Source organism: Perissodus microlepis, chromosome 14 (assembly GCF_051167445.1).
Source record: "Perissodus microlepis isolate ML-2025 ecotype Zambia chromosome 14, ASM5116744v1, whole genome shotgun sequence".
Classification (NCBI taxonomy): domain Eukaryota; kingdom Metazoa; phylum Chordata; class Actinopteri; order Cichliformes; family Cichlidae; genus Perissodus; species Perissodus microlepis.
This window is the reverse complement of record NC_140474.1, coordinates 30,346,759-30,368,965: the sequence shown is the minus strand read 5'-3', so window position 1 is coordinate 30,368,965 and position 22,207 is coordinate 30,346,759. Positions and strand designations below refer to the sequence as shown.

Sequence of the window (22,207 nt, the reverse complement as noted above, 5' to 3'; positions counted from 1 at the left end):
AACTGAAGTTTCTCGTGGTTATCAATGTGTCCCGAACATTTGAGGCAATGTTTGTGTATTTCATTATTATTTTCATTGTTATTATTATTACTATTTTTGATTTATGATAAATTTATATTTTTTTAGGTGTCAGTTTAACTAGGTAGCGCTATTTCTGGCTGTTAAAAATCCGTATCTTCCATGAATGCAGCATGAATACGGAAACCAGTGTTACCGCAGCTAGAAACCAAATAAATTTTTGTAAATAATTAAATTTAGAAGAGAGAGAGAAACAAGTAGTTATTTAACGCAACTTTTGTCACAGAGGAGGAGCAGGATTTATTTTTTTTAAAATCCAGTAACAGGAAACGGCTCATCCTCCCCAAACAATCGTCACGGGGCAAAGGTCAGCCAATCAGATGAACGGAAGTTTACCGTTGCGGTAATCCGGTTCAGAGACGACAAGTGCGGCCGACAGGAGCTGAACTCAGTCACAATTTTCAGCTCCGTGAGCCCTAAAAGCTGCAGTCTTTACCGGCTAACCACCGAGCTGAGCGTCTGTGCACACTGCCATGGTGGACTGATGTGTGTAACGACGAGACGCGTTTGCACAGGAGGAGATTTTTTTTTCTTTTTTTAAGCTAGTTTGTACCTCCAGTTGGTGATGGTGTACACAGGGCTGGATGAGCAGCGAGTAGCCTGACGCCTCTTCACCGCAGGCCGGGACAAGCGTTTCAGCTGAGTCCGGAGGACCAAGACAACCAAATGCTTCCAAGTTTTTGACAATAAACGAGGTACTTGGATAGAGTCGGTCTGCTCCAAACTGCCTCACCAGTTCCTGCTGAAAGTGAGACCCAACCAGCTTTCACGGTGGAAACGAGAAGAAGAGCAAAGGTAAATGAAAGCTAAAAAAAAAATCCCCCATCACAGCCTCTATGAGCAGTGTGCTTTGGAATTTTTAAAACTCCACCTTTTATGGCAGGTATCATACATGTGATATTAAAATCAACGAGTTTCTTAACATGCACTGTATTGCAATGCTCTCATAATGTTTAGCTAGGAAAGCATACCTTTTTCTGCCAGTGTTTTGGAGGTAGGTGCTATCTGGGCCATGTGTGTCCACAGTCTCTGGGTATAATGATGGTCCTTGGATGCATAAAGATCAGCCTGTTCTGTGTTTGCTGATGTTAAATGCATAATGCATGTGTATAATTCTCTGCTTGTGCCCACACCTTCAGATGAATGCTGTGCGGGGGGGCACAGTAACCTGGCGTCCCCAGCCGTGGCAGGACGGAGACGGGGGCGGAGGGGAGCCTCTGTCAGACAGCGACTCAGAGGAGGAGGACTTCCCCGATGACAGCACCACCCCGCTGGGGGACTACATAACTCATGGTGGGACATTAGAAAATGACAAGGCTGGGGTTTCTCTATTCCTGCACTACATTGGGCTGATCTTACCTTCTGTTCCCACTCTCTCATTCCTCCCACCTCTTTCTTCTCTGTCTTTCAGGACTGAAGCAACTCCTGGATGCTCAGCAGCTGTGTGATGTTACCCTCCTTGTTGAAGGAAAGAAGTTCATGTGTCACAGGTATGATTGCTATATGTTACAGGGTATGGAGATGCAAGGGTCTAATTCCCTGACAATAAGTAATTATTGACAATATTGGGAATAAATAAGCATGTTTATGCATGTTTTCCTGTGTTGGAGCCCTGACTTTGGTGAACAGGACCCTATCTCAGATGATAAAACCTATATAATATCCTTCATATCTTAAGTCTGAAGTACAGTTTGCCTCCACAGCATGACTTCTCTTCTCCACCTTTGACGTACTGAGTATGTGGCCTCATTCATAAAACAGTAGAACAGCAATGTGCATCTCGGCCACTGTATTCAAGGTGATGATGCAACATGGTGGTTTCCACAAACCAGTGCCTGCCCCTGTGTATTTACAATGGAGTAATTCTAAGTTTTTGTAGTAATTACACACTATCAATATGTAATTATGAGAGCAATATCAGAGGAACGTTGTCTTCACTGTGTAGTGTACCGCTGCACGTGGTTAAATTGACAATAAAGCCACTTGACTATTCCTTTTTCCCTTTTTTTTTCTTTAGTAAACTCAAAAACATGACTTGAAGAGCTTTGAACACTGAAAGACTGCAAAATTGATTTTCTAGCACTGACAAATAAATGTCCCTTTTATTTATACGCTCTGGTCCTTAGGTTTTTAGACAGTGTTATAGTTTTTGTCATTTTACCTCTGTATGCCACCACAGTGGATTTTAAATCAAACCATCAGTAAATAACTTACTTGGAGTGCAGACATTTAGCTTTAGCTGGAAAATTAAGGAGCAGTACAAGGTGAGACCTGTTCTCTGCCATTTTGTAACAATTTTCAGTAGTTTTCAGAGGAATTGAGATGAGATGCCTGACATTTAGAACCCATGGATGTCACCAAATGTTGTGTTTCCTCCAGTGAGGTGTTTGTTTTTGGGTCTCTCTGCATTCAGTTTTGTATTTAGTAACTAAATAGCTGCTCTGTTGAGTTAGGATCAAGTGACTGACTTGGACATTGAACAATTTCACATTTTTCTTGCCTTAAGAAACTCTTGGGTTGTCTTTTTGCTTTGGGTCATTATCTATTTGTAGTTCGAAGCTTTGTCCATTCATGCTTGCAGAATTTGTCTGAATCTGAGAAGGGAGTGTAGCTCTGTGCTCATCATGATAGCCTTCTTGATTTGGATTGACACATCTTTGAAACTTTGTATTAAAGTGAACAGCTACAGCTCTTTTATTGCCTTAATTTGCTGTGGAATAGCAAGAGAACCAGCCTCTGAAAAAGAGAGCTATGAGCGGGTCTAGATTATTGTGATTTTATATAATGATGCAAGTGGCTTTGAAAGAGTGTGCATTGGTGCTCATCTACTGATGAGCTGAGAAGAGCCTTTTACCAAGGCAGCTCATCTGGCACACTAGAAAAAAGAGACAAAAGTCACATCTGCATTATGTTTGAAATTCCAGTGTGATTCACAGCAGTGTCATTTCCCAATGTTTTTGTGCTTTCCAAAGCTATCACAACCACCATTGCCTCAAGGGCAGAAAAAGATAAAAAGCCACATGTTATAATGTGTAGTTCTGCATGAAAATTTCCCGTCAGTGAACTGCATGCATTTGTTAGCACTGATACCCGTGGTTTAGAGTGATATGTAAGAGAAGACAGGGCAGCTTGTAAATGGTCTGCTTGGAAGAATAGTTATTGCAGTAGGGCTGAAGTGCAGAAACTCGCCATTAAAAGACATGCAATGGAAACTTCAGTGTTACAAAAACTGTAAAGGCACAGGTTTAGGAGTGGAGTATAGGAACTTACCAGATGAGTCATCCTTTGCTATATTCTGAATAAGAGCACCAGTGTGTGTGATGAAAAGAAAGAAAACAGTTCAAGCCTGAAAATTTTAAAGCTCTGTAATGCTTTTGGGAGGCATTTGTCCTGTTAGATCGGGGATGTCAAACTCATTTTACACCGTGGCCACATACAACTGACTTTAAGCTTGAGTGGGCTGGACCAGAAACTCCCCTTTCAGTCAGTGGACAGAAGTGTAAATACAGTTTAATCCCTGAGATATCGCAACGTAAAAAAATAAGAGTAATTTCAAACATATGTCTCTGTTTTTCTACATGTTTCTATAGGCACTATGACTGTTTGTGCTAATATAAGATTACATAAAGTTACAGACTGTCTTGTAATTATGCAACATGAAAGTTTCAGTTTTGTTAAAGAATTTATTTATTTTTTGTGTGCATCTATGGATCCATTGTATAAAACCTAAATTTGTACAGTGACAGGAAGTTTTCTTGTTTATTTGTTACATTTTGTTGTGGTTCACTTTAATTTCTCACCCATCTACTTCTTCTTTTCTTTTGACTCTCCCTCGACTTCTCTTTGCCATCAGAGTCCTTTTAGCAGCCGTGAGTCCGTACTTTCGGGCCATGTTCACCAGCCCGCTGGTGGAGTCTCGCCTCACAGAGATCCGGCTTGAGGAAGTGACGCCATCTGTCATGGAAACCATCATCCAGTTTGTGTACACTGGGGAGGCTGGGCTCTCTCTGGATACAGCTGAGGATCTGTTTGTGGCTGCCAACCGGCTTCAGGTCATGCCCCTCCAGGACCTGTGCTCCAGGTAAAGTTAATATCCTCAGTAATTAGATGTTAAAGTTCAAGTGGCTACGTTTTTACTTTGACTTTAGATTGTAATTAAAATAAAACCTATTCTGTTTTCTAGATGAAGATGGAAATTAAATCATCTTGTGTCATTCCCTTTTTCTCTTCTTCTGTTTTTCTTTGACATTTTTCTGCTTTTTTTTTTCTCACTTTAAATGCTTCAGGTTTCTTTTTGAGCACCTCTCAGTGGACAACTGCCTGGGGATGTATTCTCTGGCTCGCTCTCACCATGACCAGCTCCTGCTGCGTGCCTCCCTGCGACTGGTAGCCCAGCACTTTCCCCGGGTGGCCCGCCAGAAAGACTTCCTCCTGCTCGACCACGGCACCTTAGGCAGTCTTCTGAGCTCCGACCGTCTGGGCGTGGACTCGGAGGCGGAGGTATATGATGCGGCACGCCGCTGGGCAGAGCACCAGCCTTTGGATCGCTACGCTCACATGCCGGCGCTGCTTCACCACCTGCGCCCCGGGCTGTTGTCCCAGGAAGAGAGCCGAAGACTGAGCCAAGAACTGGGGCCAGCAGCAGCAGGAGAAGGCCTCGGCGGGCCTCTCAGACCACGAGAGGGAATGTTTGAGAAAAAGATTGTCTGTGTGGACCTGACGCCTCGGGAAGATGAGTATTTAGCTGCAAGAGACTACACGGTGGACTGCTTTGATCCTCGGACAGGGAAGTGGGAGAAGCTAGCACCACTCGGCTCACTTGTCAGTCCTGGCTGCACAGCTGTGGGTGACAGGCTTTTTGTAGCTGGTGGGATCCTGCGGACCGGCTCTGTGTCTGCAGCCGTGCATGAATACGATGCTGTGTTGGACCGCTGGATAGAGCAGCCTTCAATGGTCCAGCCCCGGGCCATGCTAGGCCTCCTTGGATGTGGAGAGTCACTCTATGCTTTGGGTGGCAGCAACCGCTCATCTCTCCTGGACTCCAGTGAGACTCTGGACCTGACCACACTTCAGTGGAGTCCTGGGCCTCGGCTACCGCTCCCCCTGCGCGCCTTTGCCTGTGCAGCACTACGTGGAAGACTTTACCTCCTGGGTGGAACCACACTTGAACAGAACCGAGCTGTGGTCCACTCAGGCGTGCTTATTTATCACACCCTGACAGACTGCTGGACACGTGTGGCACTAGATTCAGGTGCCACCTGCCTCGCTGGAGGAGTAGCAGTGCGAGGTGGAGTGTGCGCCATTGGGGGATACATGAGGGATACCACCAAGTTCCTGGATGGTAACTACACCAACCTGGAGACTTTGGACGCTACAGGCCGTGTGCTGTTTTTCAGAGAAGGCAGAGGGTCAGGGGTGGAGAGGGAGGTGACTGGGGGAGGGGTGCTGGTCAGCGCAGAGCAGCGAGGGGGAGCGGGTGGCGGAAGTGACCGAGCTCCAAGCCCTGTCGTTTTTCCGGGGTTGCCTCGGCGGATTGCAGCAGGGGGTGTGGCCAGGTGGAAAAGAAGGATTTATGTGCTGGGAGGGGAAAACGGCTCGCGCTTTTACGACAGCGTGTACTGTTGGAAACCCGGCTGGCGCAGCTGGGTCCAGAGACGGGAAAAACTTCCGGGAGATACCGGAGGCGTGAGCCAGTTTGGGTGCACCACTCTAAAATTCCCTAAAAAACACATCCTGTCCAGACTCAGACTAGCCAAAGAAAACTGCAAGAAGCCCTCTGACTAGCTGAGCAGGAAGCAGTGAGACTGAAGTGAGGGTCATAGACACAGATTTACTCCAAGGAGAATCAGCTCCTCCATGGCTTCTTGAAATGTTGAATTTTAAAATGAAGTCACGTGGAAAATAGCATTTTATACTATCTGAGTTCAGCCACCAAGCAGGCCTAGAATAGACCGGATCATCTGAAAGTGTCACAGATACATCAGTAGTCAAACAGGCAGTAGGTAGAGGCAGAAACTGGGGAAAAGTCAGGCAACGTGCACCTGAATGTAACTGAATCCACTGTTTGTCCTCTATAACCCAGAAAAGGGCCTTCACTTGATTGAAGTGTGATGTTATTTTAAGCTTTTTTTTGTTGTTGTAATAACTCTAAATTTGTGGATTTTCTTTGATCGCATCTAGTTTAGACACAAGGATACTGGCACATTCCTGTTCACTTTATTTCCCTAAATCTTTTTTATTGCTCTCCTGATCTCAGCCTGCAAAAGCCCTTTGATACTGCAATTTACAGCACATAAAACCTGACTTGATGGGAAATGTATTGTAGAAAGTTTTAGAATAACTGTATTTATAGAGCATCTTTGAAAAAAAAATCAAGAAATAATGGGTGTTGAAAGAAAGAAAGAAAGAGAAGAAATGAGCCCATAAATCATTGAGGTGATTGTAAAATAGATAATGGACTTTCTATAGCCTTTGTAGTGTTGCATTCCTGAAGACAGGAATACAGAAAGTAATGTAATGTAAGAAGAGCATGGATATGAGTTTCTAAGTTTTCTGTGAGTTGAAAGAATTTTTGATGGTGTGAGAAACGAGTGAAGAACAGACTGGACCTGGTAAACAATGTTTGATGTCAAAGATGACACGCACACATCTGGGAGTCATTTCAATAAATTGTGTGTGGAGGATTTCAGAGCAGCCATTGTCTCAGCCATGTCTGACACTTTTCTAATTAAGATGCAAAATGAAGGTTTTTGTTGTTTTCACGGATTCATTTTGATCCGAGGTTACAAAACTACATTAAACAGCTTTTCTAATGGCTCCAGCCCTTTTTTCCCCCTTTTTTTTTAAAAATCAACAATATCAGGAAATTCTTGGTTGATAAAACTTTGAATAACAAGCTGATATGTTTCTTTTTTCATCTGACATAAATCATTTGGCACTGATATCTGTGAAAGCCATGGTACTTGCCAGGATGCCAATATTAGTCAACAAGGCCATTACAACAATGAAAGGCCAATTCACCTTGTTTTTTTTATGAGTTCTGATAACTTATATGATAACTTATTTACTGTAGATATCTTAATTCTAATCATTTACGGCTATTTAAGTTCATTGTTTTTAATTTATTACATATTCCCTATCGTGGCCCTGCTGTATTATCTTAACAACCTCCACATGTGAGCATGAGTGGGATAAATATTCTAGACAAAGAGTGTGTTACCTAACAGAAGTGAATTTCCTGGTAATTCTGACTAATACGTTTTAAAAAAAAGTTTTATATTTGTCTGAAACCCCAATGTTATCCTTTACACTAAGCTTTGAGCAACCCTTCAAGTCACTCCCTGTATGTACCTAGACTCTTTTAGCGCCGCCCACTTTACGCCAGCTTTCGTCTGACTGACTGCCCAGAATAGGAATAGGAAAACAAAAACAAGACGTGAAGTTCTGGTCACATTGTAACCAGTACATGTATGCCAGAAAGTACTGAAGAGAACAATATGTCCCCTTTAAAAGTGTTTTGGTTAGAAAACACTTGAGTGGGAGAAACGGAAAAAATGAAAGATTGTATTAACACATTCAGTGAGTTCTTTTAATCAGCTGAACAAGGACATCAGTCAGTCAATGGGAAACTGTCCTGGAGGAAACTAACTTTGTAGTTAATGTGATATCTAAACCCCTCTTAGAATTTGACCCTCAGTATCCTTGTGTCTAGACTCTGTTACATATCTTTCCTCCATCTTGAAGCCAGTTCAGTGTCTCTGCTTGATTCAGCAGACACGTGGCGCTTCAGCCGTAGGACTTTGAATGTACTTGGCATGGAGGTTATGGACTATCTAAACACACATTGAGTAGCATTGCACGTTATTTATTTATTTTTTTAAAGTATTTTAAGTCTTTTGTTGTTTCTAAACATTTGTGTTGAGACTGCACTTCCTGGATGTCCTGTAGGTCTGCTCAGAAATGATCTGCTGTGACTCTAAAACACGCTAATAATTATTCAGATGCCACAGAGATTAGGTCACGGTCAGGTTTTGTTTTGTTTTATTCTAAATCTGCTTTTCTCCACTTTCCACTGATAAATAATTTCAGAATCCAAAGTCAAACCGTCCTCTTTATCGTTCCAGTTAAACATGTTGCGCTAATAGTTTCTCCTTCAAGGTTGGAAAAGTGGCTCGCTTCACAGGCAGCAAGTTATTTCTAGTGGCCATAGTGACTTCCTAGGCTGTGCATCCCCATTAAATACTGTGGTCTTTATTTTATGTAGTGCATACTAAATGATACTTTGCTTACTCTAATTTATTTTTGCTTTATATTTGTTAAATACATGGACGTGAGCTGAGTTTCAGGATTCCCTTTTCCTCTTCACTGCTGATAATCAGTCCAGTTTGGATAAGAATTATTCCAAGTGGTTTGTTGGTACAGGGGATTCCATATGTTTTTGGGAAATGACAAATTTTTAATATATTTGCCACCTTTTTTGCCGTAAGTTTGTACACCACCACAGTGGATCATTTTCTGTCACTTATCAAATTCAGGGTTGCGGTTGGGCTGGAGCCAATCCTAGCTGTCATAGGTCAACAGGTGCAGTACACCCTGGATGCAAATTCAGTCTATTGCAGGGCTGACACATAGACAGACAACCTTTCACATCTACAGGCTATTTTAAAAAAAGACACCAGTTAACCTTTGAACTGTGGGAGGAAGACAGAGTATCCGGAGGGAACCCACACAAATACTGGAAGAACATGCACACACAGAAAGGCCACAGATTGGATTTGAACCCAGGACCTTTTGGCTGTGAGGCTAATCACTGCACCACTTACCACTCTTGAAGTGCAGACTTTCAGCTTTAATTCAAGGTATATATTGTGTCTGAGTGTAATGATAGTTTTTTTTTTTTTTAATACTTGGATAAAATCCTTTGCAGTCAATGATTTCTTAAAGTCTAGAACTCATAGAGATCACCCAATGCTGTATTTCCTCCTTTGAGATGCTCTGCCTTTCAAGAACATCCCATTTCTTTGCCTTTAGGATGTCTTGAGTTGCCTTTGCAGTTTGCTTTGGCTCATTATCCGTTTGCACGGTCCCATCAGTTCTTCTGTATTTGTCTGGGCAGAGAGTACAGCTCTATACACGTCATAGTTCATCATCCTGCTGCTTCTGTTAGCAGTCACATGAGCTATAATGATGAGTCGCCCAGTTTCACTGCCAAGCCATACATGCCAATACCATAACGCTGCCTCCACCATGTTTTTCATATAATGTGGTGAGCTGTTAATCTCGGAAGTTCATCCTGGTTAACCAGGCTCTTTTAGATGATGTCCAGTCTGACTTTGTAGTTGTTGAGCATAACCAGTGGTTCACAACTTGTTGAAAACCTTCTGTATTTCCATTCATGGAGAGGTCTCTTCATACACAAAACTCCTCATGAGTGCCCTTGACTTGATTAGATGTTGTGAAGTTGTTTTGCTTAATCATGGAAATAATTCAACATGAACTTAAGTTGTCTTCTGGGTTCTTTCGGGCCTTTTGGTGTTGCTGGTTCAGATTGTTGAATTTGTTCACTCCTAACTTTTTTTTCCTTTTAATTAGTCATGGAACAACATCATCTGCCATAACCCTGCTTTTTAAGTCAGTTGTCCAGTTACTTTTGAGCCTCTGGAAATGGGGAACTGCGTATAAAAGCAGCTGTAATTCCTAAACATTTAATGCAATACTTTTATTAAACCCCTTGAATTGTAGCTGGAAATCTGCACTTTAATCACATTGATGGTTTAAAATCCACTCTAGTACTGTGCTGAAGCAAAACTACAAAAAAATGCCATTCCACAAAAACTTATGCACCCGATGTTTCACTTTTGCTTCTTCCTGCCTTTCACTGAGCCACTGCCATTAGCTGAAATATGACCGCCAGTAGATTGGCAGCTTTCTCTTCTCCATCAGGTGAGGTCAGTCCAGCCTGGTGTTGAAGTTTCACGGAAGAGCTGGTAATGCGAGTCTCTCATGATGAGACAGTAATGGTCTCTGCTTACGGTTTGCCATTTTAGACATTTGATATGGAAGAATTCATACCAGTGTGTGTCTGACCAGTGAGGGTTTCTTTGTTTGTTTTGTGTTTCCAGAAAACTCCACACTACACTGCCTGTTAATTATTTCCCCTGACTTGCTCTGAGCTGTCACCCCGGAAATGTCAGACGAACTGATTTCCTCTCCCTCGGTGTGCTTACAGCTTGTGTGACATGTGAAAAGTGACTGTACGCATGCATGTTTTCTATGCTGAGGCGTAAATGTGTTCTACACAAGCTTTTCGCACACATCCAGGGCTCACATGCCGTGCGCCCATTCAAAGAAGCTGCCCTCATTTGTATTACTTAATGACATTTGTGAACTGGAAGGCAAATGGATGCTTCAATGGAAGCAGTGCTATCAAACGAATAAAGGACTTTTTTGCTTTTGTGTTTTGTGACTGTGACTTTTTTGACATGCCAGAACCTTTTATGTTGACTTGGTCACAATGATTTGCAATAATCATATTTTTATCATTATTTAGTGAACCGTTGACCAAAATAAGGAAAAGTACCCATCTTTACTGGTAACATTACGGGTTGTTATGGGAATAAAAGATGCAGGCCATGCATAAAGTGGGTAATTGTGCGTGTAAAATATTAATTAAATCCAGTGGAGCTACTTAACTCAAGGCATGTTTTTCATGGTTTAGTGTTAATAATTACTCTAATAAATAAACTGCTGAATCTGCCCATTGTCAAAAGTGACCAGAGCTCTCACTTAGACCAGTCGCCCCAACTTTGCTGCCTAACTGCTGCTCATCTTTGTACTCAAGTTGATGCAGAAATGTAGGTGTATTTTTTTTTTTTTGTAGATAACAAGATTTTTAAAAAAAGCTTTACTTGAAGAAAAGTTGCAGGTAAACCCAAAGCAGGTTACCTCTAAGGAATCATATCAAGTCAAGTTTTAGAGTGTTTTTAGGTACAAGTGGAGCAATGGCAGACAAGGTGACCATCAGCAATCCAGCAGACATCTCCATCATTGTTGGATATTTCATTGTGGTGATAAGTGTTGGTGTCTGGGTAAGTGTGCCTTAGAGAATTCCTGATTATTCTGATCATCTTTGATGTTTACGCACTTTTCCATGTTCCAGTCCATGTTTCGGACCAATCGTGGGACAGTTGGGGGATATTTCTTGGCCGGTCGTACCATGACCTGGTGGCCGGTGAGTTCAGTAGATACACAATAAATGTACACTTTAAGCTGTTATTGGCTTAATATCGTCACTGTATTCATCAGCCAGTAATAGGCGCTGCACAGAAATACCAAAGTTTGAAGTAATTTTAAAACAGTTGTGCTATACTTTGCGGTTTATCCAAAGGCGGTGTATAAATAGCCAATGCATAAAAACGATACTATCGTTATTGGATTTTTAAATATTGAATCTGCATAGAATCTTTTTGCAGTATCTTAAAACATGATCAGTATATCAAATAATAATCCCCCATAAATGTGAGTGATTGTGAATGAGCACACACTCCTGCATTGAAAAATGCTAAATTTCTGAATATGAGGCTTCAACCGAACATCATCAGTTCTGAAATTGAAAATGCGCCACAAACTATTTGCATTTTGACCTGAAAACATTGTATGACTGAATGTGTCTATTTTTCTTTTCCTGTTGCATTCTCTCTCATTCAGTTGTATTTTTTTGGCCTGAGGGTTATGCAAAAAAGTGAGATTAATGAAGTGGCTCTCTTTCTCTGGCTAGAGCACCATGGAAACTTCTGCTCATCACAAACTGATCTGGAGCAGGTTATGTTCTGAGTTTCTAAGCTCCATGTTTTCACTGATTATTTTATTCAAAGTAAGCTCTAAGTGTTATACAGATACTCTGTTGAAGGAATAGGTTTTATACAGAACTGTGCAAAAGTCTTGAGCCACATTTCTGGATATTTTTCTTCCAAGTCGCCAGACTTTCTTGTAGTTTTTAACATTACCTTAAGAAATAGTTTTTCAAGTTTTCTGAAGGTCTTTAAAAGTTTTTTTTAATATACTGGCTGTTTTTCCCCCCGCTCATTTTCAGTACAGTCCTTCTAACTGTTGTTTTTCTTTTTTGTTAAGCCACTTAACACTAAAATATGAATCTATGAAGCATAAAACAGACACTTTACTCAAGAGAGGAACCAGTTTTGTATCTTTAGGCATTTTGTTACTAGCAGCCTGTCATAAAGCACACCATTTGTTTGCATTTCTTTAATCTATCAGAGACGTACAGTATATCTCTGAACAGTGAGCGTCTACACTCATCTGCAAGGCACTGTCGTGGTTTGGAGCTGGCTTTCTGTGAGTGGTTTTAGGGAATTATTAACACGAAAAATATCGTCAGAGTTTGAACCAACATCCAAAACCATTTGGAAAATAACTGATTGACAACAGCTTTGTTTTTCAGAATGACAATGATCACAAACACACTGCCAGTATAGTAAAAGCATACCTGGATAGAAACTCTGTTTTTGCCTTATATACTGTTTCTATGTTTGCATGTTTTTCCATTTTCTTAGCAAATATATAAAGAAATAAAGGGTACCTCAAAACTTTAGCACAGTACTGTATATATAACTGCTGAGTCACATCCTAGTAACAACACCGAATGAAGCACAGTCATTACGTTACAGTACTGAGGAACCTGTAATGTTTAAACATATGAGGTTTAAAGTTTAACACCTCTAATGATCTCTTAGAAATAAACAGCAGTGAAGAGAATATTTATTGGTTCTGCTGTTTCACTTGTAACAATCACAAATTCACATTGAAATAGTTTCTCTTGTCTTATGTCTGTGAAGGTTCTCAGTCATCCAGGTCATCGTAGTCAAAGGAGCTTGCAAAGAAAAGCGTCTGGACTTCTTTAAGTTGCTTGAAGACGTTTCACCTCTCATCCGAGAAGCTTCTTCAGTTCTAAGGTCAAATGGTGGGGAGTCCCAGATTTAAACCTAGTGGGAGTATCCCCCCAAAGAGGGACAAAAGGACCCCATGATGATCCTCTAATCGCCTGAGCCAAGGTGTGAAACTGGGTGTGGGTCCCAATCAGCCAGGGTTTTGGGTGACCTCTTTGTGAAACCTGGCCCCACCTTATCATGCGAATTCCTGAGGTCAGATGGCCCAGGATGTGAGTGGGCGTCAAGGCGTCTGGGGAGGGAACTCAAAACTGGATTATAGATGGCAGACAGTTGGTGTCGTAAACCACCGCCTCTGTTCAAAGATGGTCGCTCACAGTGGACATAGATGGCTTCTTTCACTCCTCTTTCAAACCATCTGTCCTCTCTGTCCAAAATGTGAACATTGGCATCCTCGAAAGAGTGTCCTTTATCCTTAAGATGCAGATGGACTGCTGAGTCTTGTCCTCCCCACCATTTGACCTTAGAACTGAAGAAGCTTCTTGGATTAGAGGTGAAACGTCTTCAAGCAACTTAAAGAAGTCCAGACACTTTTCTTTGCAAGCTCCTTTGACTTCTCTTGTCTTACTTGCAGTGTCAGTGTTGCGTTTTACTGTTATGTTTTCTGCGTGCTTCATAGACCTCTTTCGCCTTTTCCTGTGATAGTGCCTCTGACTGGAGTAACCAGTCCATTTTGTGCAGAGGAAGAGTCGAGTAATGCATCAAATGTATGTACAGAGCCTGAAGCAGAAGTCCCGGGCATCAAAATTCATTTGATTGCATTAATTAGTTTTTGTTTTTTATGTAGTGCCAGATCTCAAATTCTCTCTCTCTCCCTCTCAACACCTTCATGGCAAAAATGACCAAATATTCAATAATTTTCGTGATTTTAAGCCTTTGAAATGCCAGTTTAATTAATTTAATGATCAGTTATTTATTAAAAGCTCCTGTAATTTTGCTGGATCGGTATCTCGTGTGGTTTTTGCAGGTTGGTGCATCTCTGTTTGCCAGCAACATCGGCAGTGGTCACTTTGTTGGTTTGGCAGGCACTGGGGCGGCTGGCGGCATCGCCGTTGGAGGGTTTGAGTGGAGTGTAACAGTCACCTTATTTGCCTACATTAAACACACTGTAAATGACAACAAGTGACTGGAAGAAGGTCTAAATATGTCGCATGTTTTTGTGCGTTGTTCGTTTTTATGTGGCAGGCTCTGTTTATCGTGCTGCTGCTCGGCTGGCTGTTTGTACCTGTCTACCTCACAGCTGGGGTAAGAAGTTCAGCCTGTGCTGTATTTCAGGCATCATAAAGTGTAGCCATTCACTAGTGTGATGAGATGTTGTGCTGTGGCAGGTGATCACAATGCCTCAGTACCTGAAGAAGAGGTTTGGTGGGACCAGAATCAGCCTCTACCTGTCAGTTATCTCACTGTTACTGTACATTTTGACTAAGATCTCAGTAAGTGATCCCATTAGTGCACACGTGTTTTAAAAAAAACTGTCCCTATTGTGTGCATTTCTCTCTTCATTCAATCTCTGTCTCTCTCCAGGTGGATATGTTTTCAGGAGCAGTGTTTATCCAGCAGGCGTTAGGATGGAATATCTACGTGGCTGTCATCGCCCTTCTGTTAATAACAGCTTTGTACACTGTTACAGGTATGGTAGGATCAAGGGCCGGTGTCCTGCTGGTGCTGCGTCCTTGATCCAACACAGCTGATTTAAATGGCTAAATTACCTCCTCAACAAGTCTTGAAGTTCTCCAGAGGCCTGGTAATTCAGGTGTGTTGACCCAGGGTGATATCCAAAAAGTGCAGGACAACTGCCTTGAGGCCTGGAGTTCCCCACCCCTGGTCTATACAGTACAGGAAATAAGTATTTGATCCCCTACAACCCAGCCAGAATTATGGCTTCTACAGATTTGGCTGTCCATCACCATATGGACAGGCTAGACCAAAGACAGACAAGACCAAAGAGTTGTAAAAGGATGTCAGGGATAGATCACGAGAAAGGAGGTGGATCAACACTGTAATGGGGAAAATTCTAATTTTTTTCTTACATTTAGATTTAGGTGCTTAGGATTTCACTGTAGAGGTTTGTATTAGGGGTGGGTTTTTATAATCGATTTATCGATTAAAATCGATTCTGGCTTGGATAACGTGAAATCGATTCATTAAAATCCTGAATCGATTTTTTTAATATAAATTTATTTTGCCCGAAATGCCAGAATCTCAGGTGAAAGATCACAAAATTTCAATAACCACCAAACAGCTAAGACAGTAAATGAGAGCAGGAACGCGGATTCTGCACAAAGACGTAAACACACAGCGCGGACCCGCGGATCAGAATCAGTGAGATGTCGCCTTTCTCAGCTGACTGCACAGAAGCCGACAGCTCGCTGATTCTGATCTGTGCGGATCAGCGCTTTGTGTTCACGCCCTTTTTGCGCTGATCATAAAGTTGTTAGTTTGATCTCTCTCCAAACAATATTGACCGAACCAGCAGCAAAAGAAGATCCAAACTACGCTTCACATAAACATCGTCATGAATTCCCTCTTACGTTTGCTGTTTTGCTTCCACCACGATAAAATCACACTTCATGCACAGCTCTCTCTCTCTCTTTCTGTACTTCAAGAACAGTTTCCCGTCTAAAAATCTGTTTTCTGCATTATTCGCTTGCTTGTTACGCACAAGTCTACCGTTGTTTACAGCGCTGTCGGCCGCTGTTTTTTCGTTTTTTTTTTCGTTTTACTTACTTCCGAAAAGAAAACCTAATTTCTGCCGTTCAATACTGAACAAATGTAAACTTTTTAAAATTATGCAAAATGCAAAACGCTCAGCTGTGTCTCTAATAAAACCACTGTAACTTCAGAGGTAATGTTCATATGTTGATTAATGGTTTTCTTTCATTTTTGATGTACTGCAGATTATTTTTATAAAATCCCAGGCCAGGAAAATCACCTTCATGTTTTTCTGTGTTTTATCTTCAGCTATTTTGACACAAAGGCATCTGCTGTGATGCTCACACCTTTGATAAAGTCTTGCGTGTGTCAGCTTCCTTTTTATAGATACAAAAATATGTAAATGTACTGATCTGAATTATAATATTTCTGACTGTCAAAATTTCCCAGATTCAAATCGAATTGAATTGAATCGAATCGAATCGAATCGAATCGTGGATCGAATCGATTCGGGACCTTGTGAATCGGAAACGAATCGATTCTAGAAGTCAGTGACGATACCCAGCCCTAGTTTGTATAGCCTTTTGTTTTAGTCTGGTCATGCTGGAAGAAGTTGCAGGCAGCAGAATGTTTTCCATGGCATCTCCAGACTCTGTCACATGTGCTCAGTGTGAACCTGCTTTCATCTTTGAAGAGCACAGGGCACCAGTGGTGAAGTTGCCAATCTTGGTGTTCTCTGGCAAATGCCAAACAACCTGCACGATGTTGGGTTCTAAGCACAACCCCCACCTGTGGTCGTTGGACCCTCATGCTACCCTCATGGAGTCTGTTTCTGACCGTTTGAGCAAATGCACATTTCTGGCCTGCTGGAGGTGATTTTGCAGAGGTCTGGGAGTGCTCCTCCTGTTCCTCCTTGACAAAGGTGGAGATAGCGGTCCTGCTCCTGGTTTGTTGCCCTCCTCCATGTCTCCTGATGTACTGGCCTGTCTCCTGGTAGCACCTCCATGCTCTGGACACTACGCTGACAGACACAGCAAACCTTCTTGCCACAGCTCACATTGATGTGCCATCCTGGATGACCTGCACTACCTGAGCCACTTGTGTGGGTTGTAGACTCCATCTCATGCTACCACTAGAGATAAATCACCGCCAGCATTCAAAAGTGACCAAAACATCAGCCAGAAAGCATAGGTACTGAGAAGTGGTCTGTGCAATCATTGGAAATTATAGGCAATCCATAAAAATTATGAACAGAATCGGTGACAAAGGGCAGCCCTGGCGGAGCCCATCACCCACTGCGGACCAAGCTCTTGCAACGGTCGTATAAGGACTGAATGGCCCGTAGCAATGGGCCAGATACCCCATACTCCCGGAGTACCCCCCACAGGACCCCCCGAGGGACATGGTCGAATGCCTTCTCCAAGTCCACACAATAAATGTAGACTGATTGGGCAAAATCCCATGCGCCCTCGAGTATCGTTGAGAGGATAAAGAGCTAGTCCAGTGTTCCACGACCAGGACAAAAACCGTGAATCGCTACCTTATCATGGTGGAGGGGTTTGTGTGTCCCAGGGATCCCAGGGGTTATGTTGTCTGGGGGCTTTTGCCCCCTGGTAGGGTCTCCCATGGCAAATTGGTCCTGGGTGAGGGACCAGACAATGAGCGATTCAGAAGACCCCTATGAAAAGACCATCGAGGGAACAGTGCACCCTGCCCGGGATAGGGTTACCGGGGCCCCAGCCTAGGGAGGGTGCCCGAGGGCGAGTGTCTGGTGGCCGGGCCTTAGTCCATCAGGTCTGGCCGGGCACAGTCCGAAAAAGGGACATGGGCCCATTTTCCTGTAGGCTCACCACCCGCAGGAGGCACTGTAGGGGTCAGGTACAATGTGAGTCGGGCGGCGGCCAGGAGCGGAGGCCCTGGTGGACCGATCCCCGGCAACCAAGACAAGACAAATATTTTTTTCACTCAAAAACATGCAAATCAATTTTTAACATTTATTAAATTTTTTAAATTTATTTTGAGTTGATATTCTGTCTCTCTCCATTAAAATGAAACTACCATAAAAATTAGAGACCATTCATTTCTTTACAAGTTAGCAAACTTCCAAATTTAGAAGGGGATGAAATAGTTATTTATTTAAGGTCTACTCCACTAACTTTACACATGTGAAACCATATAACTATTACGTTGCTATAGTGATGTCACCAGGGAGACCTTGGATGTGGGAACTTGTAGTTTGTAGGAGTTTAAAAGATGAGTGCCACCACAGGGCAGAGAGGGTTTAATGAAAGGTCTTTTGCGGAATGCAATGATACTAAAATTCGCCCCATTAGACTAAAAAAAAATAATATTAGGGTCCTATATTCTGATTTCTTGACAACTTTACGTTGACAAAATATTGCAGAGATTTTTTCCATATCAGTGTATGTAGTTCAGTGTGTGTGTGTGTGTGTGTTTGTGTGTGTCTTACCAGGTGGGCTGGCTGCGCTGATGTACACCGACACAGTTCAGACTTTTGTCATCATTGCTGGGGCCTTTGTCCTCACCGGCTTCTGTGAGTCCAATCTTTGCAGCATGACACAACACGCGGGTCACACCTGGGTCCCCAGCAGTTTCACAACAACAGGAAAGACGTTAACCAGGGTCTGCAATCATTGACTTGATTACAGTAGAGGTGTACAGTGTGCTGACAGTGCAGACATGCAACCCCACCACACCTTTCGCTGACTCTACAACCATTCTTTACAAAAACGGCTTGAAATCACAGTCTAACGCTGCTGTAGAATATTAACTAATCCTCTGAGCAGTTAGTGCTGCTTCAGCAGCTGACTCATGTCTTCAGTTAGGATATCAGTTTGACACAACAAGAGAGTTCTGGACTATTGAGCAGTAAAAACACAACACGCTTACACGCACAAGCAAGAGTCCTGTTTGAGATTTTGGGAAATTGAGTGTGTTTTAAGCATCATCAGCCTTAGAGGGAGGGGTCCTAGCACAAAATATCCTCACGCTTTCTCCTTCTCACCTCTAGCATTTGCTAAAGTCGGGGGCTACAGCGCTCTGCTTAATAAATACAGCTCCGCCACGCCGCTTAATTTCACCTCCCTGGAACCCCACCGCTACAACATCTCCCCCCACTGCTACACCCCCAGAGCGGACGCCTTCAACCTGCTGAGAGACCCAGCTGCAGGGGACCTGCCCTGGCCTGGGGTGCTGATTGGGATTCCAATAGGGGGCATCTGGTACTGGTGTACAGATCAGGTGACTTTTATATCAGTGGAAGCACTTTGGTTTGGGGAGCTGGTATTAGCCAGGGAGTTCAGCCAGTTTCTAACAGCTTCAACTACCATAAAAGGTGAAATACAGCAACATATGTTGTCAGAGTTACAACTTTAAATGGCACGCTTTACCAGTATTAGTAATTTAGTTCTTAAAAATCAATATTTGAAGACCTAGACATTAAGTTTGGGCTCCAAACTTTGTAGCCTTTCTCTCAACTTCTCTGTTTATGCAATCAGCGCACAGTACCGCTGACTCAGAGAGGCTTACTGCAGCTCACAGAAGAACCTACTTTGGGCGGCTCTTTTATTCACAGTCTTATTCCCTTCCTGGCATTACCCCAAAGGGATTCATGTCTCCACCCAGAATCTTTCGCTTGTTAGTCGAATGTGTAAATCGCTACACTGTGGAGCCAGCTGCAGCGCACATACACTGCCGTAACTGTCTTTACGATACACTGAAGTCAAGCTGATAACCTGGTACAAGGGCGCCTGTCCTCAAGGAGGAGGAGGAGGAGGAACCAATGGAGTCCAACAATACAGAAAAATAGTCTAGCTGGTGAAGAATGAAAGAAAAACACATTAGCAAACCAGTATTTCATTTGCCCCCCAGTAAAGCATCCTCACATGCTGTGTTACACTAATAAGGCCCATAAGTTGCAGAATTACTGCATTAACAGTTGCTACTTTAAAGCAAATGTCTGAACCTTTAGGCACATATCGTTAGTCTGTGTCTTTCTCCAGGTGATTGTACAGCGGTGCCTTGCAGCTCGCAGCATCACGGACGTAAAGGCCGGCTGCATCATGTGCGGCTACCTCAAACTGCTGCCCATGTTCCTCATGGTGTTCCCCGGCATGATCAGCAGGATTCTCTACCCAGGTCTGTGGGCTACACTAGTAGTGGCACGTGCACACTGCATCCTTATGAACCTGCCTGGCTCTTTTGAGACCAAATCGTCAGAAGTGACTCATCTCAAATCCGAGACCATAATTCCATTAAGCTTTTTGAACTCTCGCTTGTAAGCTTGACTTGCTGTAGGCAGGTGATGTGTCTGAACGTTGTGTGTGTGTGTTTTTATAGATGAGGTTGGCTGTGTGGTCCCTGAACTCTGCAAGAACATTTGTGGGACTGAGGTGGGCTGCTCCAATATAGCTTATCCTAAACTGGTGATATCAATAATGCCGGATGGTAAGGACACAATTATTGGCTACATTTAAAAAAAAAAAAAAAAAAAGGTTATTTTGCCTTACATGACCCCTGCTCTGCTTCCTGTCACGCTTTTGTCCAGGTTTGCGCGGTCTGATGCTGGCTGTGATGCTGGCTGCTCTCATGTCCTCTTTGGCCTCCATCTTTAACAGCAGCAGCACTTTGTTCACCATGGACATCTGGACCCGTATCAGACCACAGGCCACTGAGCGTGAGCTCATCGTCGTAGGCAGGTACAGTGCAGCATGCTTTCTGTAACACTCAATGTTACAGAAAACCAGCATAACCAAAAACAGGTCCTTTTTCTTGGACTCTGCTTGAGTAACCCTGCATTAGCCACAGTTATCTTATACTGGACGGCCCTTCAGTTCATCCACTAGCTCCGTGAAGGCTAACTTGCTACTGATTGGCAGCCCCTCGTAAATTGAAGGTTTGGAGCCAGAGCAGCGTCCCTGAGATGATCGTTTTAAGAATATCTGCTCTTACTTTGCTCGTCAAAATGAACCAGGAGTAGAGAAATAACCAAAAAGAACTTGTTGCACACACACTGACCTTATTATTTGAAACTATGGCCATGTTTAATATGAACATCTAACACTGTAATAATACACGTCAGAAACTTTTGTTAAATAACAAGCAGTAGAGTTTTAAAAAATTACACTTTGCTGAAGACGTCATACAAGAAGTTCTTCATTTCCTTTCCTAGGAAAGTAATATAAACAGCAGAGGTTTATAAAACTGAACTGATATGGACTGATTTTCCAAACTCTCATATTTCCTCTGGTCTTTAGAGTCTGGGTTCTGTGTATTGTAGCTGTCAGTATCTGCTGGATCCCGGTGGTGCAGGCAGCACAGAGCGGTCAGCTGTTTGATTACATCCAGTCCGTCTCCAGCTATCTGGCTCCCCCTATCGCCGCCGTCTTCCTCCTGGCTGTGTTTGTTAAGAGGGTCAATGAAACGGTGAGACATTGTCTGCCAACATTACAGCGATGAAACACCAGGTGTAGTCACACTTATATGACATAACACTCATCTTCCTCCACTTGCAGGGTGCCTTCTGGGGCCTGATTTGTGGTCTGCTGATGGGTTTGTGTCGGATGTTGCTCGAGTTCTGGTTTGGTACCGGCAGCTGTATTTTCCCCTCCAGCTGCCCTTACCTGGTGTGTGGGATCCATTACCTCCACTTTGCCATTATCCTCTTCTTCTGTACCTCAGCGCTTGTGTTGCTGGTCAGCTGCTGCAGCGAGCCAATAGATGACCAGCATGTAAGTGATTTACACAGCACTGATTCACTGAGGGCCAAAATAAGGCCTTATTTATCAAATGCTTATGACAAAAACATGCCTTCCAGCTTCATCGTCTGGTGTTCAGCCTTCGTTATTCCAAAGAGGAGAGAAAAGATCTGGACTGGGAGCAAGAGGAAAAAGGGAGGAGGGCCAGGAGAGAGGCCAGCAGGAGGATGAGGGAGAATAAAAGCGATGCAGGTAAGAAACAAAGTGAAATCGCAGTGATGGAGAAAAGCAGAACAAATACTCACTAAAGCAGCTTACAAACTATTTCTCCCTTTCAGTGGCTGAAGAGGAAGAGCAGTCTGGGATCTGCCAACTTATCAAACGGTTCTTTGGCCAGGGTGGCAGTTCCTCCCCGACCAATGATGAAGAAGAACCCGAGGAACCGGTGCAGATGCCCGACATCAGTGAGGACCCAGTGTGGAAGAACGCCGTGGACGCCAACGCTCTCGTCATGATGGCTGTAGCAGTTTTCATGTGGGGATACTATGCATGACAGAGTCCTTATGTATTTAAAGTAGTTCAAAGTAGGCGCACGTGCAAATATACAACCATGCTGCATTCTGACACAGCATGGTCCTTCTCTAATTTTGTCCAGTTTTAAAAAGCATACGTAATGCACAGTCTGAAAAATGCTTTATCAGGTTAAAATGCCATTACTGTATATGGTTACATCGTGATTCAATCACAGGTTGATCTCGAAAGGTGTGAAGATTGAATTCTAATAGAAGTTAACTCAAT

General features: G+C 43.0%; 2 protein-coding genes across 2 annotated transcripts; both read left to right on the top strand.

Annotated features, from left to right (window-relative positions):
• The first annotated feature begins 409 nt into the window (after positions 1–409).
• On the top strand, positions 410–10,533 carry LOC146374185 (kelch repeat and BTB domain-containing protein 8). The gene is made up of 5 exons (XM_084950377.1): positions 410–873; positions 1,218–1,371; positions 1,490–1,568; positions 3,932–4,159; positions 4,365–10,533. The coding sequence occupies exons 2-5, from the start codon at positions 1,218–1,220 to the stop codon at positions 5,860–5,862; spliced, it is 1,959 nt and encodes a 652-aa protein (XP_084806503.1). The 5' UTR covers positions 410–873; the 3' UTR covers positions 5,863–10,533.
• A 545-nt stretch (positions 10,534–11,078) lies between these two features.
• slc5a2 (solute carrier family 5 member 2) lies at positions 11,079–22,206 on the top strand. Its single transcript, XM_084950378.1, has 15 exons — positions 11,079–11,165; positions 11,237–11,308; positions 14,008–14,112; positions 14,226–14,285; positions 14,369–14,473; positions 14,565–14,670; positions 18,166–18,246; positions 18,724–18,953; positions 19,715–19,850; positions 20,052–20,159; positions 20,260–20,410; positions 20,969–21,137; positions 21,227–21,442; positions 21,529–21,661; positions 21,748–22,206. Exons 1-15 carry the CDS (start codon positions 11,079–11,081, stop codon positions 21,960–21,962), a joined length of 1,974 nt encoding a protein of 657 aa, XP_084806504.1. The 3' UTR covers positions 21,963–22,206.
• Position 22,207: the final 1 nt, after the last annotated feature.